The following is a 20,993-nucleotide window of genomic DNA, read 5'->3' on the forward strand; positions in this document are numbered from 1 at the left end:
TCTGAGGCTGGGGGAGAGAAGGGGGACGGAGCAACGTGTTTGGGTCATTGACGGCTCATTTTATTTCGCTGATTATTGGTTCAGCCTACTTAATGATCACTAAATAATAGCAACAGCTGCATAAACAGGTAACGCCGGAGTTATATTCCTGCACCGAGAGAGACACCTCGACCCGGGACTACACACCACACAGTAAGTTTCTTATGTGTGAGGATGGGGTTTGAATACTTAAAGTTTTCCTTGATGTATTTTAGGTCGACAGTGGGAATTTACAGCTCATTCTTAACAGAATGATGGACGGGTGTCTACTGTCTATTGTCACACTTTGCTTCATTCAGTCCTATGCAGAAGAATACCTGCAAATCAACAACAGATTATGTCATTATATTAATCTAGTTAGCCAACTTGTTTGAGCAGGCAGGTGGTTAATTGGATGCCGAGCAATTTAAATAATAAGAAATTACCAGGATTATCAACCAATGCTTTTTTCTCTTACAGCACCCACTGCCCCCTCCCTTCCTGGACACCCCCGGTCCATTCTCCAACAGCCCCACGTCATTTTCCCTCCTCCCTTGCCGACTGAGCAAGGTTTAAGAGGGATTAATTCGATTGGCAAGAAATAAAATAAAAACATAAAAATGTCGGGTAGCGAGGATGAGAGGGAAGACTTTGGACCTACAGACGAGCACTCACTTCTTCACGGTAAGCTCGCTTTGAAAAGGTCCATCTCTCACTTGAGCTCGCCTTCAATGCGAAGCTGCTAATGTTAGCTAGCTAGCCAGAGTAACGTTACTCGGCTCGGGCCGTCACTCGCCATGATAGATTAGTTAGCTAACTTGGCCAGCAAGTGCTTATAGTTTTCTTTTTTAATCGGAATTATTGCAGCGACCTGTCTCGTGTCTTGTTTGGCAACAACGTGAACTGTCAAAGTTTCAACGATAGTGATTGTTACGGGCAAGTTTCAACCTGTGCTGTTGTGGCATTCGCTGTGTTGTGTCAGTGTGTGTCAGTGTGTGTCTGTGTGTGTGTGTGTGTGTGTGTGTGTGTGTGTTTGTGGATCAGCGCCGACGCGTGCACGACCATTTTGCCAAGTTGTGCGAGTGCGCGGCGGCCTCTGCTCTGGTGCACTGCCTGCCCCGCCGTGCTGCCCGTGTGTCCAGGTAGACTGTCAGCACTGTCACTAATGAATACATGTCGCCGGCAGATGAGGATGAGCCGGAGGATGCTGTGTCTGACGTAGAGGTACCCAAGTCGAAGAAGAAGAAGAAAGCCAAAAAGAGCAGCCGCGAGAGCAGGAGCAGCAAGAGGCAGAGACCTGTCAGAGAGGTAGTTATCTCCTGCAAGGGCTGCCAAACTTTTCATGCCAAGGACCCCAAAATAGATTGATAACACTGCACCTCAAGGAATCCCATGTTATAAGATTTTGTTGTTAGATGACCTGGCACAAAATTATATAACAACAACAAAGGTGAGAGTAAAGTAATAGTGAAATTGGTCTGTTCCTCATTTTGTGTGGGATGACTGCAACAGTCATAAGGAAACTCAGGGAGTCCCTGGTCCCACTACTGGATGCTACTAGTGCTGACGTAGCCTACATGTGAGTTTCATTCACCACAGATGTTGTATTAATGGCTGTGGATGTTGGAAGTATTTAACGTAAAGGGTTAGGGATAAAATAGAATAGATAGAGAAGCACTTATCTTGAAATGTGTCATGAATCATCCAGTGACCAATTCAGCTCCACAGATGATATGACAGATAAGAGCAGTGTGACGATGATGGGATGATGGCACCCCAATTTACAGTTAAAATGATATACAAAAATATATAAGCACCACTGTCTACAGCCAGCTAAGGATGCATGGATATGAAATAATCAGTGATCAAAATAATGAGCCGAGTCGCTCTCTGTGTTGCAGGAGTTGCCAGTCAGCTCCCCAGAGCCCCTGATTGGAGTGGAAGTAGCAGAGAGGGATGCAGACGAGGGAGGAGTGCGGTCAGAAAGTGAGGGAAGCGATTATGCCCCTGGGAGGAAAAAGAAGAAGCGCTCCAGCTCTGCCAAAGACAAGAAGAAAGGAGGTGCGGCGGCGGAGAAAGGAGGCGGCTCGTCCGGCTCGAAGAGCAAACGTAAAGATCCAGAACCAGAGGAGGATGAGGATGATGATGATGATTGTCAGGTAAGAATGAAGGCAGACTCAGTTGTAGAGTGGAAAGTTATTTCCTGCAGGGCTGACATGAGTTGTGGGCAAACATTTCAAACTTAAACTGAAATGCCAACTAACCTCCCACTGCCTGTTCTGCTCAACCCCCTAAAAGCCTAAAAGCTCCACCCAGCTGCTGGAGGCCTGGGGCATGAAGGACATCGACCATGTCTTTACTCAGGAAGACTACAGCTCCCTCACCAACTACAAGGCCTTCAGCCAGTTTGTCAGGTTAGGCTTCCCCTTTCATATACTAGCTACGAGTTGATAGTAGTCTTTGTGTCTTCCTAGCCACTGAGAAGTCATGTGTTTGCAGGCAAATATAAATCAAAACTCATTCTATTTCTTGTCCATTTTTCTAGGCCACTCATTGCAGCGAAGAACCCCAAGATCGCTGTGTCTAAGATGATGACTTTGATGATGGCCAAGTGGAGAGAATTCAGCACTAACAATCCTCTCAAGGTATTGTCAACATGGAAATTTTCAACATGGTTACAGTGCTTACTGTGATAGATTTGTCATTTGTAGGATGCGCTATCCTCTTCTGTACGTGACAGTAGAAAGCAGCATCTCTGACTCTGGTTTCTGTCCCCCTGTAGGGTTGCGCCACTGCCAATGCAGCCCTGGCAGCTGCCAATGTGGCTGCGGCTGTAGAGAACATGGTGGTGGCAGGGGCAGATGGAGGGGCAGAGACTGGGGCTGCCGCCTCACCTGCGCCTGCTCCTGTTCCTGCCGCTGCACCGCCACCCGCTGCTCCCCCGGCACCCCCCGCACCTCCACTCCGCAAGGCCAAGACCAAAGAGGGCAAAGGTAAAGCGGGATAAATGTGGAATTACCTTATCGTAATAACATGATAATTACATGTGAATGGAAAAGATGGTTTGCCATTTCCATAAATGAGCCATTTCTAAGCTGTGCAAGAGGAAAATGTATATCTCATGTTATTATTGTCATTGGTGTATGAAGAATTGCTATTTAGTTTTTTATCTAAATAACCATTTAAATCATTGTTTTCTTAAGTTAATGAATGTCAGTGTCTGAATTCCCATCTCTTACTGTGTCTTCTCAGGTCCCAATGCTCGCAAGAAGTCTAAGCCCACGCCTAAACCTCCGCCAAAACCCAAAGCCAAGAAGGTGGCTCCACTCAAGATCAAACTGGGGGGCCTCAACAGCAAGAGGAAGCGGTCCTCTGTAAGATGCTGTTTCTGTCACTCTATTTTTATGTTTTCCAGACTTACTCGCTTATCGAAAATATTAGAGAACGAGACCATCCTTTAACCTAATTAATGACAATTCTTGCCGTCCTCTCCCTCTCTCTGTCTCCGGGCTGCCAGAGCGATGAAGATGAGCCGGATGTGGACAGTGACTTTGACGATGGCAGTTTCTCTGTGTCAGACGGCTCCAACCGCAGCAGCCGCTCCAAGAAGAAGCCCAAGGGTGCTAAGAAAAAGAAGAAAGGTTGGCATGGAAATAATAATAATATACAAAATCTCTGCTCTGTTATCTGCATATTTATGGTCGACACATTTATCAGCTATTTTGAATTACCTAAATTTAGGTAATTCAGGTTATTCTTTGTCGAACGAGGAGTAGGGTTTGTACGAGTCAAAGTTACAATGGTTGTCGCACCTTATGTGTCCAGTTCCCTATCCCTCTCATTTTTTTCTGCCCTTTTTCTGTGTATCTCCTCTCTCAGTGGAGACGGAGGATGGCGATGGCTATGAGACGGACCACCAGGACTACTGCGAGGTGTGTCAGCAGGGAGGAGAGATCATTTTGTGTGACACCTGTCCCAGAGCCTACCACATGGTCTGTCTGGACCCCGACATGGAGAAGGCACCCGAGGGCAAGTGGAGCTGCCCACACTGTGTGAGTACTGTAATCTCACCCCCCCTAGTACTGTGTAGTCAAGGCCAGTAAGTCATAGGTTAGAGAGGATTAGGCTTGAAACCCTCAGTCTGGAGCGGCAGGGAAATAATTACAACTGTCTGTAGAATATTGTTCAATGGAAAAGCCCTGAAACTTCCACTGGTTGTGGTCGGTTGTTAATTGTGATTTAACATTTTTTTATATGTGTCCTTCCTCTCCCTTTGTCCTTCTCTGCCCCTCACCCCCCACCCCCACCCCTCCAAACCCCCTTGCTCATGTTCCCGGCTGTCCTCTCCTATTCCCCACCACACGCCTTGCGCCCCCCCATCCCCCATTTCCTCTCCTCTCCTCGTCCCTCCCCTCCCCTCTCACCCCCTCCCTCCTCTGCCCCCTCCACATGCAAACATGCACACGCGCGCAACGCCCCCCCCCCCCCCCGCTGTTCTTGAATCTCCCCCCGCGCCCCTCCCTTTTTCCTCTCACTCCGTTCCGCATACCTTCCCCGCCTGTCTGCCCCCCACCCCCCTCCCCCCCCACCCCCACCTCCCCACCCCCCTCCTTCCTGTTTCTGCCACCAGGAGAAGGAGGGGATCCAGTGGGAGGCCAGGGAGGACCTGTCTGAGGGCGAGGGGGAGGATGAGGAGGAGAGGAGGGATGAAGGGGTGGAGGAAGAAGACGACCACCACATTGAGTTCTGCAGGGTGTGTAAGGATGGAGGGGAGCTGCTGTGCTGTGACACCTGCCCCTCCTCCTACCACATCCACTGCCTCAACCCTCCCCTCCCCGAAATCCCCAACGGAGAATGGATCTGCCCCCGCTGCACGGTGAGCGCTGTGCACTGGCGCATATGAGCCTGCGCGTGCACGTGTGTGTGGGTGTGCATGTGGCTTGCAGATTTCATCTTGTGCGCGTTTGTGCAAGAGATAAAGACAGAGGCTTTTTCACTTTGTGTGGGTGGGTTAGCCCACAGCATTTAAGAAAGACTGTGCCAGCCATGCAGTATTCATTTAGCTCTTAATTTCCTAATGTTCTGATAATTCAGCATTCAAATAAATTTTCAAAACAGCATTACATATCAGTGACATACTGTTTCTCTTCATTGATAAGCATCTTAGCCTAATTATCTCCTCTCTCACTCCTTCCTGACAGTGTCCACCTATGAAGGGCAAAGTCCAGAAGGTTTTAACGTGGCGCTGGGGGGAGCCGCCCGCCCCCACGCCTGTCCCGCGGCCTGTTGACCTGCCTGCTGACGCTCCTGACCCCCCACCGCTGGCCGGCCGCAGGGAGAGGGAGTTCTTTGTCAAATGGTGCAACATGTCCTACTGGCACTGCTCATGGGTGCAGGAGCTACAGGTAACACACACACGCACACACACTCTTTGTGTCTGAGAAAGTGTATCCTACCTGTGGTTGAGAATGCGCTGTGTTTGACTTACTGTGTGCATGACATTTTTCTGGGCCCACCACACACACACACTAGGGCTGCACGATATATCGTTTCAGCATCGTCATCGCGATGTGCGCATGCGCAATAGTCACATCGCAGGACATGCAATGTCAAGTAAGGCAAATTAACTCAAACACGTCATGCTACAACTTTTTTGCTGCTTGATACAAAAGGAAAACTCGCACGGTTCTCATTTTCCATGACTAATCTACAAGAGAAGTCTGTCTGATATAACATAATTTACTCCGATTTAAGGGTTTGTTATAAGAGTAGCGTATGTTACCTTTCCAGCTTTCGCGGCTCCGAACCATAGTTGGGAAGCCTCTGGTGTTGTGCTAGCCTATTTTAGCTTAGCCTGGCTCGTAGCTGGTAACAAGCTTTTTAGTCCGGACCAACTCTGCAGTGGAGAACTGGCACTTTATTTTGGTACAGCAGCGAACATAATGCACGGCCTCTCGGTGACGTTCTAAGCTCTTTTCCCGCTAACTATGCTAACTTTACTCACTTAGCATCCTGCAACTCACTCTGGCTGCGGCTAAAAACACACTCACTTCCTACTACGTCACCCGTGCAGGTTACCCACAAGGCCACCTTCTTAAAGGGGCAAGGCTTGAAAGAGCTATTCAAGTCATTTGGTGAAAATTCCTGTATTTTTTCATATCGCAATATATATCGCAGAAAAAAAAAATATTGCAATGTCAGTTTTTTCCAATATTGTGCAGCCCTAACACACACGCACATGAACCCATGTGTTTTATGTGTTCACACTGCTCCATATCCTCACTTCCTCTTTCCTTACCTCCTTCCTTACCTCCTTCCCTCTCTTCGCCAGTTGGAGTTGAACTGCCAGGTGATGTTCCGTAACTACCAGAGGAAGACTGACATGGATGAACCGCCGCCGGTGGACTTTGGAGGCGAGGGTGACGATGACAAGAGCACCAAGAGGAAGAACAAGGACCCACTCTACATCCACATGGAGGAGGAGTTCTACCGCTACGGAGTCAAGATGGAGTGGCTGATGATCCACCGCATCCTCAACCACAGGTAGCACGCGTATACGCTCTCACATTAAATAGTTCCTCATATAAAGAAGCACACAATAAATTTCAGTTGTTCCCCAGATGTGGACCCAACAAGTTGAAAATTTATTTTACTCTTACAGTTTTTGCCTTTATAAACAAATACAGATAATGTTTGATCAATTTGCATTCAACACACACTACATACTGGCTGTAGGTTTTTATGTCTTTAGCTTTTAGGTATAATTAGTATAATTGCACATAAAGATGAGAAAGACTTAAACAGTAAAGAAGAAAAAAGAAATACAAGCTATGTGGGAGACACTAAGATACCCAAAGAGTTATAAAAACATTTCACCCCCCAAAAGAGAAATGGGGAAACGTCAAGATGACAACGACACAAGTAAATTGGGCGAAGAAACCAAATGACGTTAGAGATTTATTCTACTCTACTGTATACTACACTGTAGTACACATTCAGAGAGAATGCAGTTTTTTTTTTGCTAATTGCTGTTTTGTTTGACTTCCCTGTATGGTTGCATGATGTCAGTGTTGATAAGAAGAACAACGTACATTACCTGATCAAATGGAGAGATCTGCCCTATGACCAGTCGTCCTGGGAGAGCGAAGACATGGACATCCCTGAGTTTGATACTTACAAGCAGACCTACTGGAATCACAGGTATGCTGAAGGCTACACAAATGCTATATAATGCATCTCCTGTATTATACATAAATGCTGTACAAAGTATCCCCCTTTGTGTTTTGTTTCCCTCAACTGTTATTTTCCTCTTTCAGAGAGTTGATGATGGGTGAAGAGGGCAGACCTGGTAAGAAGCTGAAGAAGGCGGTTAAAGTCAAGAAGGCTGAGAGACCACCTGCTAATCCAGTTGTAGATGTAAGACTTCTGAAAATTTTATCAAGACAAACAACCTTGCTTACTTTCAAACACAGCCTTGTTCACCGTCAAACAAATCGTGCCATGTCTCGGTTGTTGCATCACATACCTCCATGTTAGACAGATTATTGATAGTTGGCTGTCAACTGTATTCCTCTGGCTAAACAAAGGTTGAAATAGTCATGACAGATGTGGAATTAGTATTCTCCCTCATCTCTCCAGCCCACCATCAAGTTTGATCGGCAGCCGGAGTACCTGGACTGCACAGGCGGCACCCTGCATCCCTACCAGCTGGAGGGGCTGAACTGGCTGAGGTTCTCCTGGGCCCAGGCCACTGACACTATCCTGGCCGATGAGATGGGCTTAGGCAAGACTGTACAGACTGCCGTCTTCCTCTACTCATTGTATAAGGAGGTAGGGAACTGTGTGTGTGTGTGTGTGAATGTCTTTGCAGAAGGAGTTTGCTTAGTTCTTCATCACAGTGCCAGGATTTGAATAATTTATTTGTCATTTAAATAATGGAGACAGTGATAAGTTGCGTATAATTTATTCAGCTACATCTAGTTTTATCTGTAATAAGACTTACGGAAATATTTTTACAAAAAATGAAACACAAAACACAAATTTCCTGCATGTTCATTTTTTTTCTTGCCGCTTTATTTTGTCCAGTCTGCCCTCCCCTGTCAGTCAGTGTTAGTGGGTGGGGTTTCAGACGTGGGACACATAGTAACTTTGTCCATCAAAGGGGATGAGTTCTAAGGAAGGGACTCTATCCTAAAGGCAGGACAAGACAAATCCAGTTGTTTACATGTCTCTCTAATTACATTTGCGGTTTGTTAAATGATAACTCCAGAACTTCTTTGGCTGTTAATCTTGAATCCTCCCTCTGCCTCCACTTGTCCAGGGTCACTCCAAAGGTCCGTTCCTGGTGAGCGCTCCTCTGTCCACCATCATCAACTGGGAGAGAGAGTTTGAGATGTGGGCCCCTGACATGTACGTGGTGACCTACGTAGGGGACAAAGACAGCAGGGCTGTTATCAGAGAGAACGAGTTCTCCTTTGAGGGAAACGCCATCCGAGGAGGAAAAAAGGCTTCCAAGATGAAGGTAAGAAAGGAGGAGCAGAAGGAAAAGAGCACTGATAACAAAGGGATATATTGAAAATCTGCAGTCAGCAGTTCCTTTGTGTTGATGTCCTGCATACTAGCGTTTGCAGTACCACCAGTAGTAATAGTATTATTTCCGACCAAAAGTGCTTGAATGCGTGACAAGTCATATATATGTCACCCAAATTTTGGTGCTGCCAAATTCTATGCGGGCGCCACCTACATTTTTAGTTAGTGGCACCATGCCACCAGTGGAAGAAATTGAGTCTGGAGCCCCGTTAACTGTGCATCTGCGTCCTTCCCAGTTCTACAGCTCAACTAACTAATGTCCCTCTTTCTCTGTGTTTTACAGAAAGACTCAACAGTCAAGTTCCACGTTCTGCTGACATCCTATGAGCTGATTACCATTGACCAGGCTGTGCTGGGCTCCATTGATTGGGCCTGTCTGGTAGTGGATGAGGCGCACAGGCTCAAGAACAACCAGTCCAAGGTGAGACACACACACACTGATAGCAATGACTTAAGCAACAACGGTTCATTCTGTGATTAACAAAACAACTTTTTTATAACTGTTCATTGCTCCTGTATTTCAAGTGTAATTCTGATTTATAAAAATGTGTGTTTGTGGATGTGCCTGTGTCGCTATAACTGTGTTGTAGGTATCTTTTATTATATATCCCAAATGTTAAATCTTAACAAAGATTCAAACACTTGTTGAAGGATATATATTTTATATTTCTGCCATTTCTAAGCCTTTTCCTTGTCTGTGCTCAGTTCTTCCGGGTGTTGAACAACTACCCCCTGCAACACAAACTGCTGCTGACCGGTACTCCTCTTCAGAACAACCTGGAGGAGCTCTTCCACTTGCTTAACTTCCTGACCCCAGAGAGATTCAAGTCAGTAGCCTCATCATTATTGGCCTCATCACATGTGCTTGTATTGCAGACACAATTTAGAAGCCCACATTGACCCCTTGCTTAGTGTTTAGTGTTTTTTTACAACGTCCATTTCTGTTTTCCTCTCTCTGCAGCAACCTGGAGGGTTTCCTCGAGGAGTTTGCTGACATCGCCAAAGAGGACCAGATCAAGAAGCTCCATGACATGCTGGGACCTCACATGCTCAGGAGGCTCAAGGCTGATGTCTTCAAACACATGCCCTCCAAGACCGAGCTCATCGTCAGAGTGGAGCTTAGCCCCATGCAAAAGTAAGTGGAGAAGATGAGCTACGCTCCTGGCACCACTATAGTTCTACAATTTTATTAGCATATACCCATAAAAATAAATCCAATCTACCTATAAAACTGAAAAAGTAGCACACAGGCAACTTGTGATTCAAACTACTGGGAGTTTTCAAATGTTTTTATATTGATTAGGTTCCTAAAGTTCTTTACCACACTCCTACATTTTTCTCTGTGCTCCTTGAGAAAATATCACCATAGCGTACGGCATAGGGTGGGGTACAAAGTCTGAGTTCTGTAGGAGCCATGCATGTGTATAATTTAATTAGTCTGGTCTTTATGCAGAAATTGTGGATTTTCTCTTCTCAGGAGTCATATTCTTGACATTTTCTCTTTTTCTTGGTGTGATGCAGGAAGTACTACAAGTTCATCCTGACGCGTAACTTTGAGGCCCTGAACACTCGCGGAGGAGGAAACCAAGTCTCTCTTCTCAACGTAGTGATGGACCTCAAAAAGTGCTGCAATCACCCCTACCTCTTTCCTGCAGCTGCCACTGTACGATCCAAACCATATTTCTTGCTCTGGGGGTGGATGTGATATTGTACTGAATCCTGTCTTTTACATGTATTGAATCATGTATAAGGTGATCACTTCATAAATTGCCTCTCTGACTGCAGGAGGCACCAAAAATTCCAAATGGCATGTATGAGGGCAGCGCCCTGACCAAGGCCTCAGGGAAGTTGATGCTGCTTCAGAAGATGATGAGGAAGCTGAAGGAGGGCGGCCACAGGGTTCTGGTCTTCTCCCAGATGACAAAAATGCTGGACCTGCTGGAGGACTTCCTGGAGAACGAGGGATACAAATACGAGAGGATTGATGGAGGAGTCACTGGCGGCATGAGACAGGAGGCCATTGACCGCTTTAATGGTGAGACAAACACACACAGACTCTTTATATCATATTGTTTCATCTTTAATTCTCAAGGTAACTGACATGATATTCTTCCCCTATTTAAAATGCATTACTCCCTCTCTCCCACAGCTCCCGGTGCCCCCCAGTTTGCCTTCCTCCTCTCCACCAGAGCTGGTGGTTTGGGCATCAATCTCGCTACTGCCGACACTGTCATCATCTATGACTCTGACTGGAACCCCCACAATGACATCCAGGTGCACACACCTTAGCCATAACCTCTCATCCAGGTTCCTATTTGTGTATAGTAAGGTAATAGATTATGATGCTGTTGTTTCATGTGTGTGTGTCTCTCTTAACGTGTGTGTCTCTCTTCTAGGCGTTCAGCAGAGCTCACCGCATTGGCCAGAACAAGAAGGTGATGATCTATCGCTTTGTTACCAAGGCGTCTGTGGAAGAGAGGATCACACAGGTCAGTGAAACTCAACATTACAACACATTTGAAACACCTGTTAAAATTATATCAAATACAGTAGGAGTTTGTGGTTAACCTGCTCACCACTTGTTTCCTGCCTTCTACGTTCCTCCCCCAGGTGGCGAAGAAGAAGATGATGCTGACCCACCTGGTGGTGCGACCCGGCCTCGGCTCCAAGACAGGATCCATGTCCAAGCAGGAACTTGATGACATCCTCAAGTTTGGAACTGAGGAGCTGTTCAAGGATGAGCTCGGAGAGGGTGAGTCGACTTCAGCCCACTGCCAGTCCCACTATTTAAGATCCAGTCCTGGTTTTAACATAGCCTTATACTGTATAAATTCTGTCACTCATTTACTTATATTTTTATCTCTGCTTCTGTCCATTTGCCCTACCCATCCCTCTTGTCAGGGGACAACAAGGAGGATGACAGCAGTGTGATCCACTATGATGACAAGGCCATTGATCGTCTGCTAGACAGGAACCAGGATGCCACCGATGACACCGAGCTCCAGAGCATGAACGAATACCTCAGCTCTTTCAAAGTGGCCCAGTATGTTGTCAAAGATGAGGACGATGAGGTATGTGTGTGCAAAGAGTGTGCGTGCGTGAGGAAGGACCTGTGAGTTGACTACATGTTGTTTTCAGCTTACCTGTTTGGCAGGAAAGTGTCATGCAGACGGTGTCTGTAGTACTTTAAAACGTCTGAAATTGACTCATCTAAATTCAAAATGGTAAGTCTTAAATACAGATGAATGTAGCATTTAAGTCTTACATGTGGTTTCAGAGGGTTTAAAAATCATGTCTTCTCTCAGTGCCGTACTTATCCCGCCTCTGTCAACCCTGTCACTTACCCCCATATTCTCATGTCTTATTTACTTTTTAGAGATTTTAATTTTTCGGAATTGAATTTCATTCTAACTGGCATTAAAAAGGTCTTAAATTCTTAAACCTGTGGAGACCTTGAATCCACACATTGCAGTTATATATTACATATGCGTTCTCCTTTTCTTTGCTCTCCTTTAAGGAGGAGGAGGTGCAACGGGAAGTGATCAAGCAGGAGGAAAGTGTGGATCCTGACTATTGGGAAAAGTTGCTTCGGCACCACTATGAGCAGCAGCAGGAAGACCTTGCCCGCAATCTGGGCAAGGGCAAAAGGACCCGCAAGCCAGTCAATTATAATGACGGCTCGCAGGAGGACCGAGGTATTAGACGGGGTACAGAACAATGCACAATGCAACCTTACTACCTACTCTATGTCTGTGTGTGCTGTGATGGTGCTGTTTGTGGAGTCCTGTTTGTGTGGTGTTGGTGTGACATGTTGCAGTGAGTGCATGGTACAGTGAAAGTTGGTCTTTGTTTTGTGGCATGAGATTGTAACTGTATCTGTGTTTTGGAAATGTATGTTTTCTAAGGGCGCGTTCACACCAAGCATGTTTGGAGCAGATAATTTAAATTCTGGAGCATTACATTTTTTAGTTAGAACAGTACCCTTCAAACTAGGAGTTAGAACATAATCTGAACCAACTACAGGAAATAACCCCCCAAAATCTGCTTTTATGGTATAAGGAGATTGATGCTAACAGCTGATAGCCAGCAGCTACGAATTCTTGGAAAACCTAGCATAACAAAATGAACCAAGGGCAAACTGCAGTCTTGACTGATGCTCATATTCAGCTGTTTCGTCATGTGTTCTTAACTAGTATGAACACCAGAGAGAATAAATTATGGCAAAGAGTGCAGACAAGTCCATCATGCTTAGCTAAAGTTGCAAATCGGATTTGTTTTGACCTCCCAAGTTACCAAAACTCCAATAAATGAGCTACTTGCGAGTCCATGTGACTTTTGTTTATAAGCACTGGTTTGCTTGTAATTGGGCAGTGTGAACCTAATCGAACCAAATACAAAAATGCAACAAAGTAAACTTTTCCACTATGATTCAGACCAAAGAAAACAAACTGCAGGTGTGCTCGCACCCTTAGAGTATTGGTCATGTCTTTAGATATATTTTGTGTCTAAGGTCAGTGTAGAGTCAGGACGTCATCTGCATGTTTGTAAACACATTTTGGAGACATCCTATTAACACTGAAAATGTGCATAGTATTCTGTGCATTGCAAAAATTGTTCCAATTAAATTTCCCACCATTCGTTGTCTGTGAAAGGCAGAGGTAATAGACAAAACAGAATTTCTGTGATTGTTGTGATCACAGTGGAGGATACACTTACAGATTATTTTATAAGTGGCGCTGTACAAGGTGCTAATAAGATGCTGAGGATGTCTCCAGGAGTGATGAGTGTCTCTACTTTTTGTTTCCACTTCACAAAGTGACGCCAGCACTTTCTTTGTGTGTAGCATGTAGCAGTGTTTCTCTCACTTGATCTATGAGGCAAAGCGTCTTTTCAGGGACAGTTGTTAAGATGACAGCAACAAATTTGTTTTGTGCCTTGTAATGCGTCTCATCAAACAAATTTTTTCCCCTCTGGAATTGTTCTGAGAGCACCCTTAATGATTCAGTGACAAAGCAGTAGCACCCCCTCCTGGCTGAAAGCTTAGTTGACAGAGACTTGCAGGACTGCAGCTCCAAGTGGAGTTTAGATGTATTTTATCTTTGTCTGTAGATATCATTCTGTCCAGGCAATGAACAGATGTTATGGAAAGGAGATCCTTTTCATTTTATTTCATTTCATTATTGTTTGCTTCAACATCTTCTCTGTCAATGCTTCCTTTAGATTGGCAGGAGGATCAGTCTGACAACCAGTCGGATTACTCGGTGGCCTCAGAGGAGGGCGATGAGGACTTTGACGAACGGGCTGAAGGTAAGGTTCACTGTTTTGAATGGGGTGTTTTGTATGTGAGTGTGTGTGTGTGTGTGTGTGTGTGTGTGTGTGTGTGTGTGTGTGTGTGTGTGTGTATGTGTGTGCTTGTAGGTGGGGAAAGGGGCTGTGAATATCCCTGCTCTTGTTCTTAAACTTGTTCTTAAAGATTGATTTGAGTTCAAGAGTTCATCCCAGCAAAGCTTGAGACATGTAGGTAGAACTTCCTGATTATCTTAATTACAGATAAAAGAGAATCTGTAGTCTCGGAGCCCCGGTTCTGTCACCCACTAACATCCTTCAAACCACCTCTGCAGTTTCTTATTCAGATTCAGACGACAGCTATGATATCCTCATCAACAACTACGACAACAACCCAGCAAAGAACACTTGCCCTTGCATCCTCTGCTCAGAGCGTAGAAAGGCAAGGAAAGAGAGCAAAAAGGCAAAGATAGAAAAGAGAAGGAAAAAGAAAAAGGGAAAGAAAATTGTGTACAACAGTTTCCCCTTGGCCTGAACTCTCTCCTTCATGCACTTCATGGAGAATTGTTTGTGTTCAAATTCACTGTTTGGGCTTAAATTTGGTTTGAAATGCACAGCACACAGTATTAATTGTTTAAATAAGCACTTTAAGAACAGATTTATGATAGTATATTAATTATTTGAAAAAAAAAAAAGTTACGTATTCATTCATTGGGAATGCACTTATTAGTGGAATAAGATGTACATGTTTTGTATCTTTTTGTATTTTTTTTTCCTTTTGTTTCTTTCAATTACAGCTCTGTTGCTGTAATTGTATTAAAATGAATTATATCACAAAACGCTGCTTTCAGTTTTAAGTGTTCTGAAAGCGTTATGCTTCGAGAAGAAGCGTTTAATGTAGAAGTGCCGAGAGATTGTGCGGAGACAGCTTCAGCAGGATCTGAGTGTGCCCTGATGAGCCGTAAGTGACACGTCTTCACAGAGGAACCTTAGGACTTTAAGCCTTTATAAGACCACACCTGATCACACATCAAATTTTAGTTTGATATTTAATTTGGCTCCAATGGACTGTGTGTATTCGTGTATTGGTTTGAATGAGTATTGGACTAACTGTTCTCTTCCTCTCAGCTAACGCCCGCAGACCCAACCGCAAAGGGCTGAGGAACGACAGGGACAAGCCTCTGCCTCCGCTGCTGGCCAGGGTGGGCGGGAACATCGAGGTGAGTCTTCTGCCCAGCTCACCGTCATCTGGTCCCCTCTTATTCCTCTTATGCTGGAAACTCAGGAAATTAGGAAAAACAAATGAAAAGTAGTTTTTAAGTTACAAATGAAAAGTACTTCCCCAAAAAACTAAAATGGATCTGATAATCACATCTCCTTTTTTAGTCACTTTTTACTCCTCTCTTTATGCTGTACTTGAAGTGTTTTACTTGTTTGTTAACACCTCTCGGCTGTCCGTCAGGTGCTGGGATTCAACGCACGGCAGAGGAAGGCCTTCTTGAATGCAGTGATGCGTTATGGGATGCCTCCTCAGGATGCCTTCACCACCCAGTGGCTGGTCAGGGACCTGCGAGGGAAGTCTGAGAAAGAATTCAAGTGAGTCTCCGTTTGACACGTAACTCTGAATGTCGTATTACTAGAGGCCATGCAGCCTATCTTGGTACAGCTAACTCACTAACAGGACTATCAGTCTCTCTTAATGCCTGCAAGCATTACAAAATGATCACTTCTCACCATTATACAGGTTGACTGTGGAGACAGTCAACACAGCTAACAGAGATACAAAATAGATGTTTAGATTTGGTTTACCATCAGTTGAAGTGTGTACTGCACTATGGTGTTATTTCCTGTTTTTTTTCCTGTTTCCAAATGTATTTATGCTGACATTTCCGCCCCACACATTGTATATTCTCAGGGCTTATGTGTCTCTGTTCATGCGTCACCTCTGTGAGCCGGGGGCTGATGGAGCTGAGACCTTCGCTGATGGCGTCCCACGTGAGGGGCTGTCAAGGCAACACGTGCTTACTCGCATTGGTGTAATGTCACTTATAAGGAAGAAGGTATGTTTTTATAGGTAGAAAGGATACTAAGAACCAGCACAAAATATGTTATTCCAAGTGAATAAGTGTTCCTATTCCAATCCAAATAATTAGTCAGTGATTAATTAACTGATTGACTGATTGATGGAGTCACCTATCATGTACTGTATGTGTCTGACAGGTGCAGGAGTTTGAGCATGTGAACGGCCAGTGGTCCATGCCCTGGATGGCAGAGCTGGAAGAAAACAAAAGAGCGGCAGCTTTGGCTGCTGGGGAAGATCCCAAGACCCCCTCCACCGGGACTCCTGCAGACACACAGCCCAACACTCCTGCTCCAGGTACACACACACACACACACACACACACACAGCACAAGTGAGCTGAAAAAAATTTCACACAATTTCCTACAATGTGAAAATGAGCTGAACAGAACCCCATGAATTCATTAATAATCCAAAAATTACTCCAAAGATGCAGCTCTTTCTCCTGTCTAGCCATTACAACTTCATGATACATAAAGTTACATACACACATTTGACCCTGCTGTAAGGATAGAACGAGACACACATACACACACACACACACACACACACACACACACACACACACACACACAAAAGATGTATTTATGTCCACATAAATACAAGCATACAAAGGACATAAACACTATTAATGCAGTCAGATATTGAGTCAGTCAGTTACATAAGTGCCTAATTGGCAACCACATTGTTGCATACACACAGGATGAAAACAGTGGCAGGTCGAAAGATAACAGACAGTATCCACTTCATGGGTATAAAAAGCAACGCCTTCTCCATATTGACGGGTTAGGGTTAGGGTATTGACACGTTTTCTGTTTTCAGAGGATCTGTCTAAATCTGAGGACAAGGAATTAGAGGTGAAGAAGGAGGGAGAGGAGAGCAAAGCAACCAGCAAGTCAGATGATCCAGAGGTAAATGCTGCTTTTCTCCCCTTTTTGTTTTCAGTAGACTATAATCAGTTTTCAGCTGATACTGTACTTCTTGATTTTGTGATCTGCTTTTTCTAATCTGAACCTCACTGTCTCTCACCTAGATTATTGAAATCCCAGATGAGTCTGAAAAATCCCCAGTCCCTGAAAAGAGAGAAGGAGAAGTAGACCCCGCTGTGAGGAAAGAGGAAAAGGAGAAGGAGGCAGGAGGTGGAGATGCAGACAAGGAGAAGGAGTCTGACGACACGAGCAAGGAGAAAGACGAGAAGGAGAAGTCTTCAGAGACGGCGGAGAAGGATAGTCCTGCTGAGGTCAAGGGTGAAGGTTCGGAGGGCAAGGCGGATTCAGACGAGGCCAAGTCTAAAGGTGAGCCTGACGTTTGGAGTTTACTCTGATTCCATATTCTCCCATTTTTCTTTTCTTGGTGATTCTACCTGTGCTTCTCTTGTTTCAGCTGAGGAGAGCAAAGATGAGAAGATGGACACCAGTTCCCCTACAGAGGAGAAGAAAGGTAGATACATGATGTCCATTGAGAAACATGAGAAATAAGATTTTAACAATTTCACGGGTCGCATAATTGAATGTCACACACGTCTGCAGGATAACAGGGTTTCTAAAAAATGTGTGAAACTTTGTTGGCAGCGTATTGACTCTCATGTCATACAGCACTCACTCATGCTCTTCTTTATCGCTTCTTTTCCCTCAGAGCAAAAAGAGGAGAAGGAGGGGGTGAAAACGGAGGAGTCTGGCAAGCTGCAGAATGGAGAAAACACCAAAGAAGGAGGAACAGCAGCTGCGGCGTTGGTTAACGTTAGTGAAGAGAAGAAGAAGGCCACCAAGCAGAGGTTCATGTTCAACATTGCTGATGGAGGATTCACAGGTATACACACACACACACACACACACACACACACACACACACACACATGCAGGAGACTAAACCAGATTTTTTTCCCACTCTTCAATCACTGCCTTTTGACTTTTCTGCCCTCCATTGCAGAGCTTCACTCTCTGTGGCAGAACGAAGAGAGGGCGGCCACTGTCACCAAGAAGACCTTTGAGATCTGGCACCGTCGCCATGACTACTGGCTGCTGGCTGGCATCATACAGTATCCTTTCAGACACACTAAATGAGCCATACTCAGGAATAGGATATTTCAGTGTCAATTCCCGTTAATTTTTTCTAATGGAAGATTGCTGTTTTCCTATTTTTTTTGTGTTTCTGATTAACACCCCTGCATACTAGAGGTTAGATACCATAGGGCATGCTGCATAATTAGGAACTTGTTTCTTTCCTCACACTCTTCTCTAAAGGGAAGAATGAAGACGACACTGGAGTGGATTAAGAGTTAGTTAGTGCCGAGGGGTTTATCGATCCATTCAAGGGATGACAAAGTGTCCAGGTCAGATTGTGGGGTGAGTGAACCTTTCCAGAGAAGGGAAGAAATTCAACTGGAATTATTTACTTTGGGAATATTTGTAGTTCAGAAGTGCAAAGCTGTACTTGACCAAGTCACGGATATATGAAGTTATCATTGAATATTCTGTCCACTTTATGCATATTGATAATCTGCTCTCTTGATGCATAATGATAATCAGTGTGTATTGGCCTGACAACTGAAAAACTGGCTTAGCTGAGTCATTAATATCTACTGAGGAATACCAGTAGACCGAGGAGACCGATTATAACACTGTGCAGACCTAGCTTTGTGTCGCCACCTAGTATCCACAAGTTGGAAATGTGTGTCCCTCACCATCTTGACCCTTACTAGATGATGATGTTATAACACTTGACCCTGGCGTCTCTCAGACACGGCTATGCTCGGTGGCAGGATGTGCAGAACGATGTGAAGTACGCCATCCTCAACGAGCCCTTCAAGGGCGAGATGAGCAGGGGGAACTTCCTGGAGATCAAGAACAAGTTCCTGGCCCGCAGGTTCAAGGTGCAGTGAGCGCTCATTGTTCTCACACTGTTCTCTGTCTGTCTGTCTGTCTCTCTACTCTCTCTCACTGCCCATTTGTTTTCTTTCTTTCTCCCCTGTGTAGTTATTGGAGCAGGCGTTGGTAATTGAGGAGCAGTTGCGCAGGGCGGCCTATTTAAACATGTCAGAGGACCCGGCCCACCCTTCCATGGCCCTCAACACACGCTTCAGTGAGGTGGAGTGTCTGGCCGAGTCCCACCAACACCTCAGCAAAGAATCCATGTCAGGAAACAAGCCTGCCAATGCAGTACTGCACAAAGGTAAGGAATATGGGATATGAGCAGTGTACCTTGAAGTATAAACGGGGTCCTTGAAAGTCTCTAAAAGTTTGTGGATTCGAAAAAAATAAAATCAAGTATTTTCAAAGTCCTGACATCCTGAGGAAAACCCTCTGATGGATGTTTGTGTTGATATAGCAGCAGTTTTGAAAATAATGATTTCACCATGATTTCCTGACTTGACAAGAAAAAAATGAGGCCTCTATGATGTTTACTTTTGACCAATGTCACGTCTCACCCAAAACATGCCAATTTTTAGTCCTTGAATTTCACCAAACAAGCCAACAACCTTGAATTTGCTTGAATTACGATGGTACTCATGGTTCGTCTTCCTCTGCGTCAGTGCTCAAACAGCTTGAGGAACTGCTCAGTGACATGAAGGCTGACGTCACCCGTCTCCCGGCAACTATCGCCAGGATACCCCCCGTTGCTGTGCGGCTGCAAATGTCCGAGAGGAACATCCTGAGCCGATTGGCCAGCCGGGGCCCCGAGGTCACCGGGCAGAACCAGTCACAAACCTCACAGCAGATGCAGGTGCCGCGCTGACCAATCCCCTCGCACATCTCACAGGTGTCCACTTGCCGATTGAGGATAGTCGCCCTCACTTCACCGCCATGTAGCAGCCCCCCCCCCCCCCCCACCTCACCCCAGCCACCATGTACAGCACAGTAAGGTCAGTCCTTCCCACTCCACACCCACACCCCATCTCCGGACTCAGAAGAGCATCAGCTGTGCTGCCAGGCTTTCATTTGAAGAGACTGGAACCATAGAAGTAGGATAGGATAGGAGTGAATGGAAGAATCACTTCTATTAACTCTATTTCTGTGGCAGACTAGAAAACAGGTCTATCTCCTCTACTGGGAATTCCCATTTAACTCCTCTAACCTGAGCACTGTCTTTGTGACTGAACTGCGGGCAGCTCCACTGACCGGTCTAGTTCTGTCCTTACAGCAGGGTCAAATGTGTGTATGTAACTACGTGTATCATGAAGTCGAAATGGCTAGACAGGAGGAAGAGACGCATGTTTGGAGTATACTGGCGCTTTGGAGTAATTTTTGGATTGTTAATGAATTCAAGGGATTCTATTGTGCTCATTTTCACGTTGTAGGAAATCGTGTGGAATTTTAAAGTTTTTTTTTTTTTAAATCATTCAGCTCTAACGTCCTCACGTGTGCTCTGTGTGTGTATGTGTGTGAGAGAGAGAGTGAGAGTGAGTGTGTGTGTGTGTTTGTTTGCAGTATGTGTGTATGAAACGGGGCATACTGATGTGCAACTCTACTGCAGACTGCCCCTAACACTGAGCTCTGTGTTTCACCAGAGAGACTGTTATTATCCATGAAGTGAAGACACTTTTTTTTGTATTGATCAGTGTGATGTGTTACCTCTTCCTACCCCTCCCTCCTCCCTCCCCATCCCCACCTGTCAAGTCAGGTGACCTAGCCTGGGATCGGCACTCTCTGCTCACACCCCAACCAGCACCTTGACATTCCTAATTCGTTTCTGGACAATTGCACCACAAATTTGTTCCTCGGGGACTCTCTCCCCTCTTTGCTCCAAATACGGACATGCAATAGCTCCACAAGTTTTAGGTACATGGGATGTTATTGAGAATGATGGCAATCTTAAGTTAATTTAATTTCTTACAGTCTATTGTTATTTTGTTTTACATTTTTGGATATTATTATTATGGTTACCACCTTGTTGTTTTTATCATTGCTGTTTGTTTTTATGGACTACAATAAAAGGTTAACAGTTTGTCAAGCTTTTGTATCTGTCTGTTTTCTTTATGGAAAAAGTCAAAGGTGAGAAATGAGCCAAAGAACCACAGTGC

General features: G+C 45.1%; 1 protein-coding gene across 2 annotated transcripts; it reads left to right on the top strand.

Moving 5' to 3' along the window:
* The first annotated feature begins 55 nt into the window (after positions 1-55).
* chd4b (chromodomain helicase DNA binding protein 4b) lies at positions 56-20,917 on the top strand. 2 transcript variants are annotated; one of them, XM_071909474.2, is made up of 40 exons: positions 56-192; positions 499-702; positions 1,205-1,326; positions 1,920-2,177; positions 2,317-2,432; positions 2,564-2,663; positions 2,801-3,011; positions 3,271-3,392; positions 3,536-3,659; positions 3,898-4,070; positions 4,649-4,894; positions 5,220-5,423; positions 6,350-6,561; positions 7,087-7,218; positions 7,335-7,434; positions 7,657-7,848; positions 8,339-8,539; positions 8,891-9,028; positions 9,313-9,434; positions 9,569-9,742; positions 10,129-10,270; positions 10,393-10,642; positions 10,757-10,881; positions 11,004-11,096; positions 11,218-11,359; positions 11,509-11,678; positions 12,125-12,314; positions 13,828-13,914; positions 15,022-15,113; positions 15,356-15,489; positions 15,809-15,953; positions 16,114-16,270; positions 16,796-16,884; positions 17,007-17,268; positions 17,357-17,413; positions 17,609-17,782; positions 17,903-18,011; positions 18,713-18,845; positions 18,949-19,144; positions 19,506-20,917. In XM_071909474.2, the coding sequence occupies exons 2-40, from the start codon at positions 639-641 to the stop codon at positions 19,706-19,708; spliced, it is 5,961 nt and encodes a 1,986-aa protein (XP_071765575.1). In that variant the 5' UTR covers positions 56-192; positions 499-638; the 3' UTR covers positions 19,709-20,917. The 2 variants fall into 2 exon arrangements, with proteins under 2 accessions (XP_071765575.1, XP_078143559.1); XM_078287433.1 differs by having other exon boundaries at positions 12,125-12,302.
* Positions 20,918-20,993: the final 76 nt, after the last annotated feature.

The sequence above is a fragment of the Centroberyx gerrardi genome, chromosome 12 (genome assembly GCF_048128805.1).
Source record: "Centroberyx gerrardi isolate f3 chromosome 12, fCenGer3.hap1.cur.20231027, whole genome shotgun sequence".
In the NCBI taxonomy this organism is placed as follows: Eukaryota; Metazoa; Chordata; class Actinopteri; order Beryciformes; family Berycidae; genus Centroberyx; species Centroberyx gerrardi.